General features: G+C 48.1%; 1 protein-coding gene across 1 annotated transcript; it reads left to right on the top strand.

Moving 5' to 3' along the window:
• Positions 1 to 248: 248 nt before the first annotated feature.
• On the top strand, positions 249 to 18,682 carry ICMT (isoprenylcysteine carboxyl methyltransferase). The gene is made up of 5 exons (XM_082273342.1): positions 249 to 478; positions 4,132 to 4,220; positions 6,731 to 6,900; positions 13,482 to 13,699; positions 18,445 to 18,682. The coding sequence occupies exons 1-5, from the start codon at positions 266 to 268 to the stop codon at positions 18,625 to 18,627; spliced, it is 873 nt and encodes a 290-aa protein (XP_082129468.1). The 5' UTR covers positions 249 to 265; the 3' UTR covers positions 18,628 to 18,682.
• The last annotated feature ends 260 nt before the right edge of the window (positions 18,683 to 18,942 follow it).

Here is an 18,942-nt window from a genome sequence, read left to right as displayed (position 1 = left end):
CACATTCCTGTCACTAAGCTCTCTGTTATTGGATGCGGTGCGATGTATGGGGCGGGCACTCAGTGTCCTATCATTGTTATTTTAGCTACATTGTTGCAATGTATAAAGGTGGGGAAATCTCTGTTCCCTTCTCCATTCCTGTGCTGTGCGACATCCGGCCGCCAGAGGGCGCTGTGCCGGATCGCTCCTCTCTGTGTAGACGGGAAAGACACGCCCCGCACCGGGCGGAAGTTGTGGGGAGCGCTTCCTCTCTGCCTCCTCCAACATGGCCGGCGAGCGGCTGGTGGTGGAGGGGAGAGTGAGTGCGGTGAGCTTCATCCTCGGTGTGTCCGTCATCCTCCTCCCCGTCATCACCAGCCGGTACACCGAGCCCGGCCCCGGCCTGCTGGGGAGCACCGGAGACCGCATCGCCCTCACCGCCTTCATAGCCGGACTCAACGGACTGCTTCTCCTCCTCTACCGGGGGGACCATTACCAGGTACACCCCCCCTCCCCCACCACCGGGGGGCGCATTACCAGGTACACCTCCCCTCCCCCACCACCGGGGGGCCCATTACCGGGTACACCCCCCTCCCCCACCACCGGGGGGCGCATTACCAGGTACACCCCCCCCTCCCGCACCACCGGGGGGCGCATTACCAGGTACACCTCCCCTCCCTCACCACCGGGGGGCCCATTACCGGGTACACCCCCCTCCCGCACCACCGGGGGGCGCATTACCAGGTACACTCCCCCACCACCGGGGGGCCCATTACCGGGTACACCCCCCCTCCCCCACCACCGGGGGGCCCATTACCAGGTACACCCCCCCCTCCCCCACCACCGGGGGGCCATTACCGGGTACACCCCCCCCTCCCCCACCACCGGGGGGCCCATTACCGGGTACACCCCCCCACCACCGGGGGGCACATTACCAGGTACACCCCCCTCCCCCACCACCGGGGGGCGCATTACCAGGTACACCCCCCCCTCCCGCACCACCGGGGGGCGCATTAACAGGTACACCCCCCCTCCCCCACCACCGGGGGGCGCATTACCAGGTACACCTCCCCTCCCCCACCACCGGGGGGCGCATTACCAGGTACACCTCCCCTCCCCCACCACCGGGGGGCCCATTACCGGGTACACCCCCCTCCCGCACCACCGGGGGGCACATTACCAGGTACACCCCCCTCCCCCACCACCGGGGGGCCCATTACCAGGTACACCTCCCCTCCCCCACCGCCGGGGGGCCCATTACCAGGTACACCTCCCCCGGGGGGCGCATTACCAGGTACACCCCCCCTCCCCCACCGCCGGGGGGCCCATTACCAGGTACACCTCCCCCGGGGGGCGCTCCACCAGGGGTACCGACCTACCCAGGGGACCAGAGACTCTGATATCCCCAGCATGGCTGCTGACATTGGGGATGTAGGGCACAGTGATGGGGGGGGGGGGTGTAGGGCACAGTGATGGGGGGAGGGGGTCAGTGATTAGGGGGGGGAGGGGTCAGTGATGGGGATTTGTTCTATTCCCGGTAATGGGATTCCTCAGATTACAGGGAGAGAAGTTAAGCTGATTGCAGTGTGTTGGGGGAGGGGAGATCAGATAATTCTCCATCTCTGCCGCTCAATGGAGGGAAATCTCCCCATCCGTGGTGTGACACCGGGATCTGTACATAGGATGTGCTGTCAGTATATGGGGGGGGGGGGTGTTGCCCAATTACGAAGTGTTTGGCTTGAAGAGGAGGAGTTCTCCCCCCTACAAGTGATGTCATAGAACACGCTGCGTGCGGTGATGTCATAGAACACGCTGCGTGCGGTGATGTCATAGAACACGCTGCGTGCCGCGATGTCATAGAACACGCTGCGTGCGGTGATGTCATAGAACACGCTGCGTGCGGTGATGTCATAGAACACGTTGCGTGCGGTGATGTCATAGAACACGTTGCGTGCGGTGATGTCATAGAACACGTTGCGTGCGGTGATGTCATAGAACACGTTGCGTGCGGTGATGTCATAGAACACGCTGCGTGCGGTGATGTCATAGAACACGCTGCGTGCGGTGATGTCATAGAACACGCTGCGTGCGGTGATGTCATAGAACACGCTGCGTGCGGTGATGTCATAGAACACGCTGCGTGCGGTGATGTCATAGAACACGCTGCGTGCGGTGATGTCATAGAACACGCTGCGTGCGGTGATGTCATAGAACACGCTGCGTGCGGTGATGTCATAGAACACGCTGCGTGCGGTGATGTCATAGAACACGCTGCGTGCGGTGATGTCATAGAACACGCTGCGTGCGGTGATGTCATAGAACACGCTGCGTGCGGTGATGTCATAGAACACGCTGCGTGCCGTGATGTCATAGAACACGCTGCGTGCCGTGATGTCATAGAACACGCTGCGTGCGGTGATGTCATAGAACACGCTGCGTGCGGTGATGTCATAGAACACGCTGCGTGCCGTGATGTCATAGAACACGCTGCGTGCCGTGATGTCATAGAACACGCTGCGTGCGGTGATGTCATAGAACACGCTGCGTGCGGTGATGTCATAGAACACGCTGCGTGCGGTGATGTCATAGAACACGCTGCGTGCGGTGATGTCATAGAACACGCTGCGTGCGGTGATGTCATAGAACACGCTGCGTGCGGTGATGTCATAGAACACGCTGCGTGCGGTGATGTCATAGAACACGCTGCGTGCCGTGATGTCATAGAACACGCTGCGTGCCGTGATGTCATAGAACACGCTGCGTGCGGTGATGTCATAGAACACGCTGCGTGCGGTGATGTCATAGAACACGTTGCGTGCGGTGATGTCATAGAACACGCTGCGTGCGGTGATGTCATAGAACACGCTGCGTGCGGTGATGTCATAGAACACGCTGCGTGCCGTGATGTCATAGAACAGGTTGCGTGCCGTGATGTTATAGAACACGCTGCGTGCGGTGATGTCATAGAACAGGTTGCGTGCGGTGATGTCATAGAACACGCTGCGTGCGGTGATGTCATAGAACACGCTGCGTGCGGTGATGTCATAGAACAGGTTGCGTGCGGTGATGTCATAGAACAGGTTGCGTGCGGTGATGTCATAGAACAGGTTGCGTGCGGTGATGTCATAGAACAGGTTGCGTGCGGTGATGTCATAGAACACGCTGCGTGCGGTGATGTCATAGAACAGGTTGCGTGCGGTGATGTCATAGAACACGCTGCGTGCGGTGATGTCATAGAACACGCTGCGTGCGGTGATGTCATAGAACAGGTTGCGTGCGGTGATGTCATAGAACACGCTGCGTGCGGTGAGGTCATAGAACAGGTTGCGTGCGGTGATGTCATAGAACACGCTGCGTGCGGTGATGTCATAGAACACGCTGCGTGCGGTGATGTCATAGAACAGGTTGCGTGCGGTGATGTCATAGAACACGCTGCGTGCGGTGATGTCAGTGGCTCATTTTGTAACCATCTCCTGATGTGACATTGGAACTGTCACATGATCACACCTGACCAATCCCTGACAAGAAGAGCTCTCAACAATGGAATGAATGGTATTTCATGTCTATGGCAACTGAAATTGCATGCAACCTGTGACTTTTTCTACATTAGTCAAGCTTGACCACACCCCCTCCCTTTTTTTTTTTATTGCCCCTTTAATGTGACGGGTGCCTTAACCCAGTGGTCCTCAACCCTGGCCTACAGGGCCCACTAACAGGCCAGATTTTCAAGATAACTGAAATACATCCCAGGTGATATCATTTGCTGCTCAGTGATTGCAGTATTCTAGTCTGCATCTCTCCAAGGTAATACCTAAAATCTGGCCTGTTAGTGGGTCCTGTAGGCCAGGGTTGAGGACCACTGCCTTAACTGACCAATACAGTAACTCAGGGGTAATGTGGCCACACCCCCTTCCTCCAGCTTCCTATTGCTCCTTAATGTGACAGGTGACTTAATTACCCAATAGAAGGACTCGGGAGAAATTTGACCACACCCCCTCCCTCCTCCTCAGGTTTTCTATTGCTCTTTTAAAAAGGAAGTTTAGGGTGGAGCCAAGTTGGACTTTTAGAGGAAGTGTCAGTATTTGCATAGAAGCTCCTCCTCTGTCTCTGCAGATGATTGCGGTGTTTAGTTTCCATGTCTGTGTCTTGCAGGTGGCCATCAGAGCCGCGTTCCTGGGCTTCGCCTTTGGCTGTGGGTTGGTGGTGGGTTTCAGCCAATCACAATGGAGACACTTCGGATGGTGAGTACATGTGTATATATAATGTATTATAGGTGTATACATCACTACTACAGGGGGGGGGGGGGGGACAGTTCTGCTGCATAGCCTGGCCATGCACAACAGAGGAAGTGATACAATGTATATTACAAATAATACTATGAAAAATAGTGATGTAATGTATAATACAATAAAATAATAAAAGTGATTGTATAATACAAATAATAAAAGTGATACAATGTATATTACAAATAATACAATAAAAAATAGTGATGTAATGTATAATACAATAAAATAAAAAAAGTGATACAATAAAATAATAAGAAATGATTCAAATGTATAATATAATAGATACAATATATAATACAATAAAAGTGATTGTATAATACAAATAATAACTTTTATTATTTGTATTATACATTGCATCACTTATTAGATTATACATCATATCACTTATTATTATATTATACATTTGAATATTTTTTTATTATTTTATTGTATCACTTTTTCTTTAATTGTATTATTTGTATTATACATTGTATCACTTTTTATTATTTTATTGTATTATACATAATATCACTATTTGTAATAAACATTGTATCACTTCCTCTGTTGTGCACGGCCATGCTATGAAGCAGAACTGTATAAAAGTGATACAATGTATATTACAAATAATACAATTAAAGAAAAAGTGATACAATAAAATAATAAAAAAATATTCAAATGTATAATATAATAATAAGTGATGCAATGTATAATATAATAAAATAATAAAATTTATTTGTATTATACAATCACTTTTATTATTGTATTATATATTGTATCACTTTTATTATATTATACATTTGAATCATTTTTTATTTTATTATATCACTTTCTTTTTAATTGTATTATACATTGTATCACTTATTATTATTTGTATTATACAATCAAAGTGATACAATGTATAATACAATTAAAAAGAAAAAGTGATATAATAAAATAATGATTCAAATGTATAATATAATAAAAGTGATACAATATATAATACAATAATAAAAGTGATACATTGTAAAACTCTGATTAGCCAAGGTGGTGCTTGTGACATCATCCATCCGTGTCGTCACCTCAGCCAACCGGAGAACGCTTTTTTTATTCATGAAGGGGGAAAAAAACAAACAAGACTCTTCGTGAATGGCTGAGATGTCACATGACCGACTTCCCATCCAGTCACAGAAGGGAAATGCGTAGGAAGATGGCAACAAGCCGCTACATTGTATCCCATCCTCCACAGCACCCAATCTGCCGCAGAGAGGCAGAGCCGCCCCCCCCCCCCCCCCCGCCGCAGTCTGCCATCACTTCCTTTTAATCATGGAGGCTTTGCAGCATGTGTGGGCGTTACCTGGGGCGGTCTGCATGCAAATATAATGTGCCAAGGAACGCCCACTCCTCCTGATTAACATCACCTATCAAGACATGGTGATATTTATATCTCTGCCCAAAAGTCAGCCTACTGCATACATCAGAGCTGGGGGGCTCAGGTAAGGAGTACTAAGGCGGGGGGGGGGGGGGCTGTGATGTTTTCAGAAATCTATGAACAGCCCCTCCCACCAACCATGACCTTCCTGCATTGCATAGAGATGAGCAGAGACCCAGTGACATCATGGGGTCTAAATAACACAATGTATGTAATGAAAGCAAAAAACGGTTTTACCTAAAATTTTCAATATAGTTTGTTGGGGGTGGAAACAGGAATGTACAGAGCTTCCAGAAAGTATTCACAGCGCTTCACTTTCTCCAGTATATTACAGCCTTATTCCAACATGGATTCCATTCATTATTTTCCTCAAAATTCTACAAACAATCCCCCATAATGACAACGTGAAAGAAGTTTGTTTGAAATCTTTGCAAATTTTTAAAAATTAAAATAAATCCCATGTACATAATAAGTATTCACAGCCTTGGCCATGACACTCAGAATTGGATTTAGAAAAAGTGAAGCGCTGTGAATACTTTCTGGATGTACAAAATATAGAACCACCTGCCCACCGCTATAGAGATAGATATATATATCTCTATCGGCTCTGAAGTGATTTTTACTGGGGTTATAGCTAAAGATGTCTATAACCCTGGTATTTTCTTTTATTTCTCTCAGCTGGTGATTCTTTCTCATGAAAAGCAGTCTGAGCAGCTAATTACCTGCTGGATCGCTTTCAGAAAGGACGTTACACCCCCCCTTGTAATGACAATCAAGTGGCTGCTCAGCCACATCAGTTGTCATTACAAGAAAGCCGGCCGCCGGCTCTAAACAACGGTCCTGGGGTGATTGCCTGTAGCTGCAGGCATCACCGCTGGTACAACCCCCCACCCCCCCAATCCCCCCCGAAGCCGAGGACGTATATTTGCGTTCCGTCTGCGCTAAGAGGTTAATGATCCCTCAGTGACTCGGACCTGCGTAGTGATGATGATGTGACTTCTATCACCAGGATGTTGGTTTAGCAGTGATATGGATTCCCATTTCTAATACAATCTTTTCCCCTCCCCCCCCCTCCTAGGTACGTGTGTTCTCTGTCCTTCTTCCACTACTCGGAATATTTGATCACGGCGGTGAACAATCCTAAAAGTTTATCCCTGGACTCCTTCCTGCTGAACCACAGCTTGGAGTACACGCTGGCGGCCATCTCCTCCTGGGTGGAGTTCACCATCGAGAAAACCATCTGTCCAGGTTGGTGTCTGTGGAGGGTTCTTCTTTATGATGTGACCAGGAGATTGGGGAAGTGATAGAAGTTCTCCTCCACTCCCACGTGTTCTACTTTAAAATCTCACTTAGAAATGTTTTAGGAGATACAGAGCAACAAGGGGCACAACTGCATTTCATCAAAAATAGCATCACTTCCAGTATCTCACAAAAGTAAGTACACCCCGCACATTTCTGTAAATATTTTATTCTATCTTTTCATGTGACAACACTGAAGAAATGACACTTTGCTACAATGTAAAGTAGTGAGTGTACAGCTTGTATAACAGTGTAAATTTGCTGTCCCCTCAAAATAACTCAACACACAGCCATTAATGTCTAAACCGCTGGCAACAAAAGTGAGTACACCCCCAAGTGACAATGTCCAAATTGGGCCCAATTAGTAATTTTCCCTCCCCGGTGTCATGTGACTCGTTAGTGTTACAAGGTCTCAGGTGTGAATGGGGAGCAGGTGTGTTAAAATTGGTGTTATCGCTCTCACTCTCTCATACTGGTCACTGGAAGTTCAACATGGCACCTCATGGCAAAGAACTCTCTGAGGATCTGAAAAAAAGAATTGTTGCTCTACATAAAGATGGCCTAGGCCAGTGTTTCTCAACTCCGGTCCTCAGGGCACACTAACAGGCCAGGTTTGCAGGAAAACTGAAATACATCACCGGTGATATAATTTGCTGCTCAGTGATTGCAGTATTCTAGTCTGCATCACCCCAAGGTATTACTTACAATCTGGCCTGTTAGTGTGCCCTGAGGACCGGAGTTGAGAAACACCGGCCTAGGCTATAAGAAGATTGCCAAGACCCCTGAAACTGAGCTGCAGCACGGTGGACAAGACCATACAGAGGTTTAACAGAAGAGGTTCCACTCAGAATAAGCCTCACCATGGTCGACCGAAGAAGTTGAGTGCACGTGCTCAGCGTCATATCCAGAGGTTGTCTTTGGGAAATAGACGTATGAGTGCTGCCAGCATTGCTGCAGAGGTTGAAGGGGTGGGGGGTCAGCCTGTCAGTGCTCAGACCATACGCCGCACACTGCATCAAATTGGTCTGCATGGCTGTTATCCCAGAAGGAAGCCTCTTCTAAAGATGATTCAGAAGAAAGCCTGCAAACAGTTTGCTGAAGACAAGCAGACTAAGGACATGGATTACTGGAACCATGTCCTGTGTTCTGATGAGACCAAGATAAACTTATTTGGTTCAGATGGTGTCAGGCGTGTGTGGGGGCAACCAGGTGAGGAGTACAAAGACAAGTGTGTGCTCACTTTTGTTGCCAGCGGTTTAGACATTAATGGCTGTGTGTTGAGTTATTTTGAGGGGACAGCAAATTTACACTGTTATACAAGCTGTACACTCACTACTTTACATTGTAGCAAAGTGTCATTTCTTCAGTGTTGTCACATGAAAAGATAGAATAAAATATTTACCAAAATGTGAGGGGTGTACTTACTTTTATGAAATATTGTAGATTTGCAAAACAATGGGCTAAAGGAATATTCCTGAACTTTGTTTCCTCTTATGGTTACTGTGAAGCTGAGTGAATGCATCAATGGAGCGCATGTTTCTCCGCTTGCAGAGCTCGGATTCATTGAGTTCACCACAAATGTAAATATTGCAGAATTTACAGCTTCATGCTACAAAACTAAGCTCCATTTCATGCTGAATAAACTCAAATATTAATGTATCTTAAATAGAAAACTATCTTGAGATTTTTACTCCAAAAGCATTTTATTAAAATAAATTTTATAAAAATCAAATCGGATTTAAATGAAAAAAAAAATCAGATTTTAAATTAAAAAAACAAAACAAAAAACCCATTGATTTTTATCCACCCTGCACACAGGTGTAGGGATGGCTACAGGGTGACCCGCAAAGCCATCCTATAGAAGGAAGTGTCACTATATCAGATCTTAACCACTTCCTGCCCACACTGTAGCCGGAAAGACAGCTACAGCGCGGACTTACTTTGCCAGGAGGGCATCCATGGACGTCCTCCCGTGATCACTGCGTCCTTTGGACTCGGCTGATAACAGATTGGGTTAAAGGGCCGATCACAGCGGCCGTTTACCTACCACCTGATCAGCTGTGTCCAATGACGGCTTGTCACGGTGTAAACACAAGCTGGGTATCGGCATTCCTTTCCTCCCACTGACAGCATGAGGAGAGGAGGAGAGAGCCGATAACCGGTTTATGTGAAACTGACATTAGCACTGATATTCAGTGCCCACCAGTGCCGCCTCATTGGTGCCCACCAGTGCCGCCTCATTGGTGCCCACCAGTGCCGCCTCATTGGTGCCCACCAGTGCCGCCTCATTGGTGCCCACCAGTGCCGCCTCATTGGTGCCCACCAGTGCCGCCTCATTGGTGCCCACCAGTGCCGCCTTATAGGGTGCCGCCTCATTGGTGCCCACCAGTGAAGGAGAAAAATTACCTGTTTGTAACATTTTATAACAAACTATGAGAGCACTTTTTTTTTGCTAAATTATTGGTCTTTTTTTTTTCATTTATTTTAGCAAAAAATCCCTACGTCGTCAGACACTCCCCCTTCTCGGCGGCGCGCTCCCGCTGTATTCAGTCACAGTGGGAGTCGGGCCAGGGGAGGAGCAGCGGCGATCGCCGGGGATCTAGTGTGGAGATCCGCCCGCTTGTGTAAACAAAGAGGGCGGATCTCCCAAGTGACAGGCAGGGTCAGATTGCAGGGTTCAGCATAGCTCAACCTGCGATCTGTCCTTGTGTCACTCAGTCCCCTCCCCCCACACACGTTAGTAAGCACCAGGCATACATTAACCCCTCCCCCTCCAATAAAATTACCCCTTCCCTGCCAGTGTCATTTTTACAGTAACAGTGCATATTTATAGCACTGATTACTGCAGTAATGTCACTGGTAACCCCAAAAGTGTCAAATGTCAGTCAAGGGTCCGATCTGTCCGCCACAATGTCGCAGTCCCGCAAAAAAAATCGCAGATCGCCGCCATTGCGCGTTAAACAAAAAAAAAACACCAAAAATGACAGAAATCTTTCCCTTAGTAAACACAATAACTTTTGCGCAAACCAATCAAAATACGCTTATTGTGAATTTTTTTACCAAACATATGTAGCAGAAAACAAATTGGCCAAAAATTTAAAAAAATTTTGATTTTTACATCTTTTGGGGGGGAATTTTATAAAAAAAAAATGTGAAAAATATTGTTGTTTTTTTTGTTTATAGCGTAAAAAGTAAAAATCGCAGAGGTGATCAAATACCACCAAAAGAAAGCTCTGTTTGTGGGGAAAAAAGGACGTAAATTTCGTTTGGGTACGGCGTCGCACGACCTCGCAATTGTCAGTTAAAGTCGCACAGTGCCGAATCGCAAAAAGTGGCCTGGACGTAAGACAGCAAAATCCTCCGGTGGTAAAGTGGTTAAATACTACCAAAAAGAAAGCTCTTTGTGTGGAGAAAAAAAAAAAAAAGCTAAAAATGTCATGGGTACAGTGTTGTATGGCCGTGCAATTGTCATTCAAAGTGTGACAGCGCTGAAAGCTGAAAATTGGCCTGAGCAGGAGGGGGGGGGGGGGGGGGGAGAGTGTCCGGTAGGAAAGTGGTTATAAACTCAGAATAATCAATAACCGGCACCCCCTCTGTTTTATCAAGATATAAAGTACTGTGACTTTTTTTTTTTTTTTTATTATTATTCAAATCCTAAATGGCTTCTCTCACATCACCTCTGTGCAGTCACATGACCTCCTCCTCTCTCCTTTGCCGATCTAAGGAATACAGAGGGAGGGGCTTAGATGCCCCTCTGATGCCAGTCAGCAGAGGAAGGTCATGTGACCGCAAATCGGAGCTGTGCTAGAAGGTATTTAGGATAAGAATTTTAAAAAAAATGAACACGCAGTACTTTGTATCTTGATGAAACAGAGGGGGTGGAAGTTATTGTATAAATGATATGTTCAAGCCACAGAGAAGAGCAGCAGGAGGGGGGAGAGAGAGGGGAGGAGATCTCACACACAGGTTTTGGAGCTGACGGGGACGACGAGGGGGGGGGGGAGACTCAGAGCAGAGAGCGGGATGACGGAGGCATGTAAACTGACCATGGGATCATGGCTCAGTCATGATTACTGTGGCCAGCACAATAAGGGGGACATAGGAACAGGAAGGATCAACCAGGTATTTTACAGCATAGAGAGGGACAAATTACATGGCACAAGCACCGTGCTACATATCATGCCTTAAACGAACAAGAAATCTTTATTTTTTTTTTTACTTTTTTTAGGGTTACAGCTATAACCACTTGTTTACTGGTCCCTTTCACCCCCTTCCTGCCCAGGCCAATTTTCAGCTTTCAGTGCTGTCACACTTTGAATGACAATTGCGCGGTCATGCTACACTGTACCCAAATTTTTGTTTTTTTCACACAACTGGAACTTTCTTTTGGTGGTATTTACTCACCACTGGATTTTTTATTTTTTGCTAAACAAAGACTGCAAATTTTGGGGGGAAAAAAAAAGTTTTCATAGTTTGTTTATAAAATTTTGCAAACGCGTAATTTTTCTCCACTGATGGGAGCTGAGGGAGGGGGGGGGGGCGGTGATGGGAGCTGAGGGAGGGGGGGGGGGTGATGGGAGCTGAGGGAGGGGGGGGGGGCGGTGATGGGAGCTGAGGGAGGGGGGGGGCGGTGATGGGAGCTGAGGGAGGGGGGGGGGCGGTGATGGGAGCTGAGGGAGGGGGGGGGGGGGCGGTGATGGGAGCTGAGGGAGGGGGGGGGGGGGGCGGTGATGGGAGCTGAGGGAGGGGGGGGGGGGCGGTGATGGGAGCTGAGGGAGGGGGGGGGGGGCGGTGATGGGAGCTGAGGGAGGGGGGGGGGGCGGTGATGGGAGCTGAGGGAGGGGGGGGGGGCGGTGATGGGAGCTGAGGGAGGGGGGGGGGGCGGTGATGGGAGCTGAGGGAGGGGGGGGGGCGGTGATGGGAGCTGAGGGAGGGGGGGGGCGGTGATGGGAGCTGAGGGAGGGGGGGGCGGTGATGGGAGCTGAGGGAGGGGGGGGCGGTGATGGGAGCTGAGGGAGGGGGGGCGGTGATGGGAGCTGAGGGAGGGAGGGGGGGCGGTGATGGGAGGGGGGGGCAGTGATGGGAGCTGAGGGAGGGAGGGGGGGGCGGTGATGGGAGCTGAGGGGGGGGCAGTGATGGGAGCTGAGGGAGGGAGGGGGGGGCGGTGATGGGAATGGGAGCTGAGGAAGAGTAGGAATATGATTGTATGATTTTACATACAGAGGATGCGGTGGCACAGTGAAAAGAACGGGATGGGAGATATGACGCACACCTGTCTATATAAGGCCCCACAGGTAACAGTGCATGTCAGAGCACAAACCAAGCCATGAAGTCCAAGGAATAGTCTGTAGACCTCAGACAGGATTGTAAGGAGACACAGATCGGGGGAAGGGTACAGAAATTTCTGCAGCATTGAAGGTCCCAATGAGTACAGTGGCCTCCGTCATCCGTAAATGGAAGAAATTTGGAACCACCACGACTCTTAATAGAGCAGGCTGCTAGGTCAAACAGCGATCGGGGAGAGAAGGGCCTTAGTCAGGGAGGTGACCAAGAACCCGATGGTCACTCTGACAGATCTCCAGTGTTTCTCTGTGGAGAGAGGAGAACCTTCCAGAAGAACAACCATCTCTGCAGCACTCCACCAATCAGGCCTGTATGGTAGAGTGGGCAGACGGAAGCCACGCCTCAGTAAAAGTCACATGACAGCCAGCCTGGAGTTTATCAAAAGGCACCTGAAGGACTCTCAGACCATGAGAAAGAAAAATTCTCTGCTCTGATGAAACAAAGATTGAACTCTTTGGCCTGAATAGCAAGCGTCATGTCTGGAGGAAACCAGGTACCGCTCATCACCTGCCCAATACCATCCATACAGTGAAGGATGGCGGTGGCAGCATCATGCTGTGGGGATGTTTTTCAGCGGCAGGAACTGGGAGACTAGTCAGGATTGAGGGAAAGATGAATGCAGCAATTTACAGAGACATCCTTGATGAAAACCTGCTCCAGAGCGCTCTGGACGTCAGACTGGGGCCAGAGTTCACCTAACAGGACAACAACCCTAAGCAGGCAGCCAAGATAACAAAGGAGTGGCTTTGGGACAACTCTGTGAATGTCCTTGAGTGGCCCAGCCAGAGCCCAGACTTAAACCCGATTGAACATCTCTGGAGAGATCTGAAAATGGCTGTGCACCGACCCTCCCCATCCAACCTGATGGAGCTTGAGAGGTCCTGTAAAGAATAATGGGAGAAACTGCCCAAAAATAGGAGTGCCAAGCTGGTAGCATCATACTCAAACAGACCTGGGGCTGTAACTGGTGCCAATGGAGCTTCACCAGTATTGAGCAAAGCCTGTGATACTAATGTAATAAATTTGCAGATTTCAAACAAACTTCTTTCATGTTGTCATTATGGGGGATTGTTTGTAGAATTTTTGAGGGAAATAATTTTGGAATAAAGCTGTAATATAATAAAATGTGGAATAAGAGATGCATTGTATCTTCTGTCATTGGTGAGAATGTCCTCCTCCTCTTGCAGGCCTGAAGCAGATAACATGGCTGAGTGTCATCGGACTGGTGATGGTCATCTTCGGGGAGTCTCTGAGGAAGTCTGCAATGCTGACAGCCGGCTCTAACTTCAACCACATCGTCCAGAACGAGAAGTCAGAGACGCACACTCTGGTGACCTCCGGTGTTTATTCCTGGTTCAGGCACCCTTCCTACGTCGGCTGGTTCTACTGGAGCATCGGGACCCAGGTACTGCGCCTCTCATAGATCTGACTGCTAACCGGTATCAGGGAGATACTAACACATACATGGGCGTATAAAAGGCCACACTGAACTTTCAGTATAATTCCACTAACTCTGTTCCAGGTCCATCCAAACAAAAGGACTGTGAGGTATTACAGTTGGTTTCTTCTAGAAAGCGGCCACAGCCTGAATGTAAAGCCTGTCATGTGCCAGCATGCTGCAAAGAATCCTTGCTCCCTTTGTGGAAGCAGTGGTCTCTCTGAAGAGGTCTGACGACAGAATCTGAGCTGGAGCTCCCCAATCAGCAGGGAACAAAGGCTTTGTTGATTTACTAAGCAGAGTTGTCCATCTGTTCACCTTTTCATTTTTTATGATAAGTTGAGCTTACACTTTAACCACTTTCCACCCGTAGGATGTCGTATGACGTCCTTAGGTTACAGTGGAGATATCTGGATGATGGCATCATCCAGGTCTCATTCTGAGCGGAGCGCGCTCCTGAAGCCACTCAGTCCAACCCCCTTCTCTCCTGCCACGTCTACTGGGAGGCCCGAGTGACTGACTGGCCAGAGACCCAAACAAAGCCGGAATCTGCTTTGATCGAGTCTGGGATCTAGTAACGGATCTAATCGGAAGGGATGACATCACTTCTAGTTACTGGAGACCAAAAGGCGCCAGATTAAAAAAATAAATGATTGAAAACAGCCTAACCTGGCATTTTGAATAGTTTTAAGTGCAAAGGAGGGATTTGGAGTCTCCATAAAAAGGACCTATCACTGCCTATTACTTTCACATTCCCCCCGATCCCTCCATAAAGAGTACCTGTCACTGCCTATTACTGTCACATTCCCCCCCCCCCCCCCCCGATCCCTCCATAAAGAGTACCTGTCACTGCCTATTACTGTCACATCCCCCCCGATCCCTCCATAAAGAGTACCTGTCACTGCCTATTACTGTCACATCCCCCCCGATCCCTCCATAAAGAGTACCTGTCACTGCCTATTACTGTCACATCCCCCCCGATCCCTCCATAAAGAGTACCTGTCACTGCCTATTACTGTCACATTCCCCCCCCCCCCCCCGATCCCTCCATAAAGAGTACCTGTCACTGCCTATTACTGTCACATTCCCCCCCCCCCCCCCGATCCCTCCATAAAGAGTACCTGTCACTGCCTATTACTGTCACATTCCCCCCGATCCCTCCATAAAGAGTACCTGTCACTGCCTATTACTGTCACATTCCCCCCCGATCCCTCCATAAAGAGTACCTGTCACTGCCTATTACTGTCACATTCCCCCCCGATCCCTCCATAAAGAGTACCTGTCACTGCCTATTACTGTCACATTCCCCCCGATCCCCCCATAAAGAGTACCTGTCACTGCCTATTACTGTCACATTCCCCCCGATCCCTCCATAAAGAGTACCTGTCACTGCCTATTACTGTCACATTCCCCCCAATCCCTCCATAAAGAGTACCTGTCACTGCCTATTACTGTCACATTCCCCCCCCGATCCCTTCATAAAGAGTACCTGTCACTGCTATTACTGTCACATTCCCCCCGATCCCTCCATAAAGAGTACATGTCACTCCTATTACTGTCACATCCCCCCCCCCCCCCGATCCCCCTCCATAAAGAGTACCTGTCACTGCCTATTACTGTCACATTCCCCCCGATCCCTCCATAAAGAGTACCTGTCACTGCCTATTACTGTCACATTCCTCCCGATCCCTCCATAAAGAGTACCTGTCACTCCTATTACTGTCACAAGGGATGTTTACATTCCTTATGACCGAAGTAAAAGTGATCCAAAAAAATGTAGTAAAGGTACACTGTAAAAATAAATAAATAAAAAAAAATGTAAAGCGCCTCATCCCTCCGAGCTCACGCGCAGACGCATAACGGCGTACTGTGACTGTGTCCCAGCCTATCTGCATGCAGTCCCCGGACTGCTAAGGGACTCGTGGACATCGCTGGAGAGAGAGAGGGGGGGGGGCTCTGGTAAGTATTAGGGGGGTGCTGGGGAGGCAGAAGCTTTTTTTTATCTTAAAGCAAAGAATGCACCCTCTGTCCCACGAAACGACATAACTGTAGGTCGTTCTGCGGGACCGCTAGTGGGGGCGCACGTGCAATTGGCTACAGGGGGAGCAAATCGCTGGGTCCAGAAGCCGCGATTGGTGCCGGGCAGAATGGCGGTCTGCTGATGTAAACAGAGCAGACCGCTGTTATGAACACAGGGATTCTCTTATTTAGTAACACAGGTCTCTGTGTTCATCCTGCAAGCCCACCCCCCCCCCCCCCCTCAGGCTCACATTTAACCCTTTGCTCGCCCCTGGTGTTAACCCCTTCCCTGCCAGTGTCATTATTACGGTAACAATGCAGATTTTTAGCACTGATTACTGTAGTGTCACTGCCCCCCCCCCCCCCCCCAAAATGTCAGTTAAGGGTCCGATCTGTTCCACCGCAATGTTGCAGTCCCGCTAAAAATCGCAGATTGCCGCCATTACTAGTAAAAAAAAAAAAAATAATAAAATGACAAATCTTTCCCCTCGATTGTAGATGTGATAACTTTTTTGCGCAAACCAATCAATATACACTTATTGGGATTTTTTTTTTTTTTTTTTTTTTTTTTACTATATTTACCGAAAAATGTAGCAGAATGCAAATTGGCCTAAAATGATGAAAAAACTGGATATTTTTATTTACGGTAAAATCCTTTTCTCTGAAGTTCATTGACTGACGCAGCTCCATTTCTTCTTGACCATTGGGTTATGGTGCCCCCCTACAGGAGTAGGATAATAGACAGGAAGAATCTTTACCACGCCTATGGGGCAGTCCTTGCAGGCATACACACACACACACACACACACACACACACACACATTTTTTTCCTACCTAGTGTCTTTCTCCTGTAGGGGGCAGCATAACCCAATAGTCAAGAAGAATTTGGAGCTGCGTCCGGGGCTGCTGATAGAAATCCCGGGGCCCCGTACAGACTACCTGACAGCCCCCCCAAGAAAATATTAAAGCTATATTTAGCTAAAATTACAATAAAATCATTATTAGCAGAAACAAATACAACATAACTCACAACATTTCTAAAAGAAAAAAACAGAGTTAATAAATAAAAATTAAAATAAGATGAATAAAATATACAGGCTGGGCAGTTAGAGCTCTGGATCAGAGAGACAGAGGGATAGAAACGAAGTTACAGAGATAAACTTAGGAACAGAGCTAATATTAGAGCCAGTGCTGGAAGGGGGGCCCACACAGGGAGGGGGATTAGTGAGGGATGACTGTCTTTTTCAGCAGATAAAACCTAGCATCAGGGAGAGATCAGTTTTCAGCTGCTGGAGGAAGAGTTCTGTAAATGTTTTTATTTACTAATCCCCCTTCCTGTGTGGGCCCCCTTGTGTGCTCAGGGCCCCCTACAAGAGGACTGGTGGTCCCCCCCCCCCCCAATGTCATATAGCAGAAAGTAAAAAAATATATATTTTTTCAGAATTGTAGCTATTTTTTTGTTTATAGCACAAAAAAAAAAAAAAAATGCCCAGGTGTTCAAATACCACCCAAAGAAAACTTTTTTTTTTGTGGGGGAAAAAAGGGCATCAATTTTTTTTTTGGGGTACAGCGTCGCATGACTGCGCAATTGTTGGTTAAAGTAACACAGTGCCGAATCTCAAATGTCCTGGTCATTAACCACTTTACCACCGGAGCATTTTGCTGTCTTATGTCTGGGCCACTTTTTGCGATTTGGCGCTGTGCGACTTTAACTGACAATTGCGCAGTCGTGCGACGCCGTACCCAAACGAAATTTACGTCTTTTTTTTCCCCACAAACAGAGCTTTCTTTTGGTGGTATTTGATCACCTGTGTGATTTTTTACTTTTTGCGCTATAAACAAAAAAAGAGCGTAAATTTTGAAAAAATAGCAATACTTTTAACATTTTTTTTATATGAAATTCCCCCCAAAAAAGATGTAAAAACCAATTTTCTTTTAAATTTTTGGCCAATTTGTTTTCTGCTACCCATGTTTGGTAAAAAAAAATCGCAATAAGCGTATTTTGATTGGTTTGCGCAAAAGTTATTACGTTTACTAACAAAGGGAAAAATTTCTGTCATTTTTGGTGTTTTTTTTTTAACGAGTAATGGCGGCGATCTGCGATTTGCGGGTTTTTTTTTTTTTTGCGGGACTGCGACATTGCGGCGGACAGATCGGACCCTTGACTGACACTTTTGGGGTTACCAGTGACATTACTGCAGTAATCAGTGCTATAAATATGCACTGTTACTGTAAAAATGACACTGGCAGGGAAGGGGTTAATTTTATTGGAGAGGGAGGGGTTAATGTATGCCTGGTGCTTACTAACGTGTGGGGGGGGAGGTGACTGAGTGACACAGGGACAGATCGCATGTTCAGCTATGCTGAACACTCCGATCTGTCACTCCCTGTCACTTAGGAGATCCACCTGCTCTGTTTACACAGGCGGGCAGATCTCCAAACTAGATTCCCCAACGATCGGGGAAGAGCAGCAGCGATCGCCGCCGCTCCTCCCCTGGCCCGACTCCCGCTGTGAATGAAAACAGCGGGAGCGTGCCTCCTACAGGGGGAGGAGTGTAAAAGTGATTAAGAGGGTAAAACCTTCCGATTCAGAAGTGGTTAACTTGTAAGCAACAAGTGTCAGAAAAAGGCTTGGCCTTGGAAAAAAAGTGTCAGATTATTTAATGTCTGTCATTCTGCTCTCTGTCTGTCAGGTTTTGCTGTGCAATCCGGTCTGTCTGATCGGCTACACTCTGGCTTCCTGGAGGTTCTTCCGCGAGCGGGTGGAGGAAGAGGAGTACTCCCTCATCCACTTCTTTGGTGATCAGTATATCGATTATAAAAGGAACGTTCCCACCGGCTTACCGTTCATAAAGGGAGTGAAGATTGAGCTGTAACACAGCACTGCGACACACGTCGGACTTCCTGTCCCCAGGATCTGGAATACGTCTGCTCACCGATGATCGGCACATGGACCCGGACCGCCCGCCTGACCACAGAACACGTAGAAGCCAAATTTTTTTTTTCCACTTCTCCTTTTTGTAAATTGAGGATTAATGAAGGGCTACAATGGTCCAGTCCACAGCTGAGCAGACCAGGCTGAAGGTGATCCTAAGGGGCCCCGGGGCACCATCTGTGTTCCCAACATAGAGATCTGCAAAGGTGGGATGATGGCGTATACCTCGTCCTCTGCAAAGGTGGGATGATAGCGT

Source organism: Pelophylax lessonae (assembly GCF_965119305.1).
Source record: "Pelophylax lessonae genome assembly, chromosome: 12".
Lineage (NCBI taxonomy): Eukaryota > Metazoa > Chordata > Amphibia > Anura > Ranidae > Pelophylax > Pelophylax lessonae.
Note: the sequence above shows the minus strand (reverse complement) of the source record. Positions and strands in the feature narration are given on the sequence as shown.

Excerpts from the sequence above, each read along its gene's own strand:
- ICMT (XM_082273342.1), top strand. The coding sequence starts at position 266 with ATGGCCGGCGAGCGGCTGGTGGTGGAGGGGAGAGTGAGTGCGGTGAGC. Across the intron at positions 479-4,131 it reads ACCGGGGGGACCATTACCAG|GTGGCCATCAGAGCCGCGTT; the intron begins GTACACCCCCCC and ends TGTGTCTTGCAG. Across the intron at positions 13,700-18,444 it reads ACTGGAGCATCGGGACCCAG|GTTTTGCTGTGCAATCCGGT; the intron begins GTACTGCGCCTC and ends TCTGTCTGTCAG.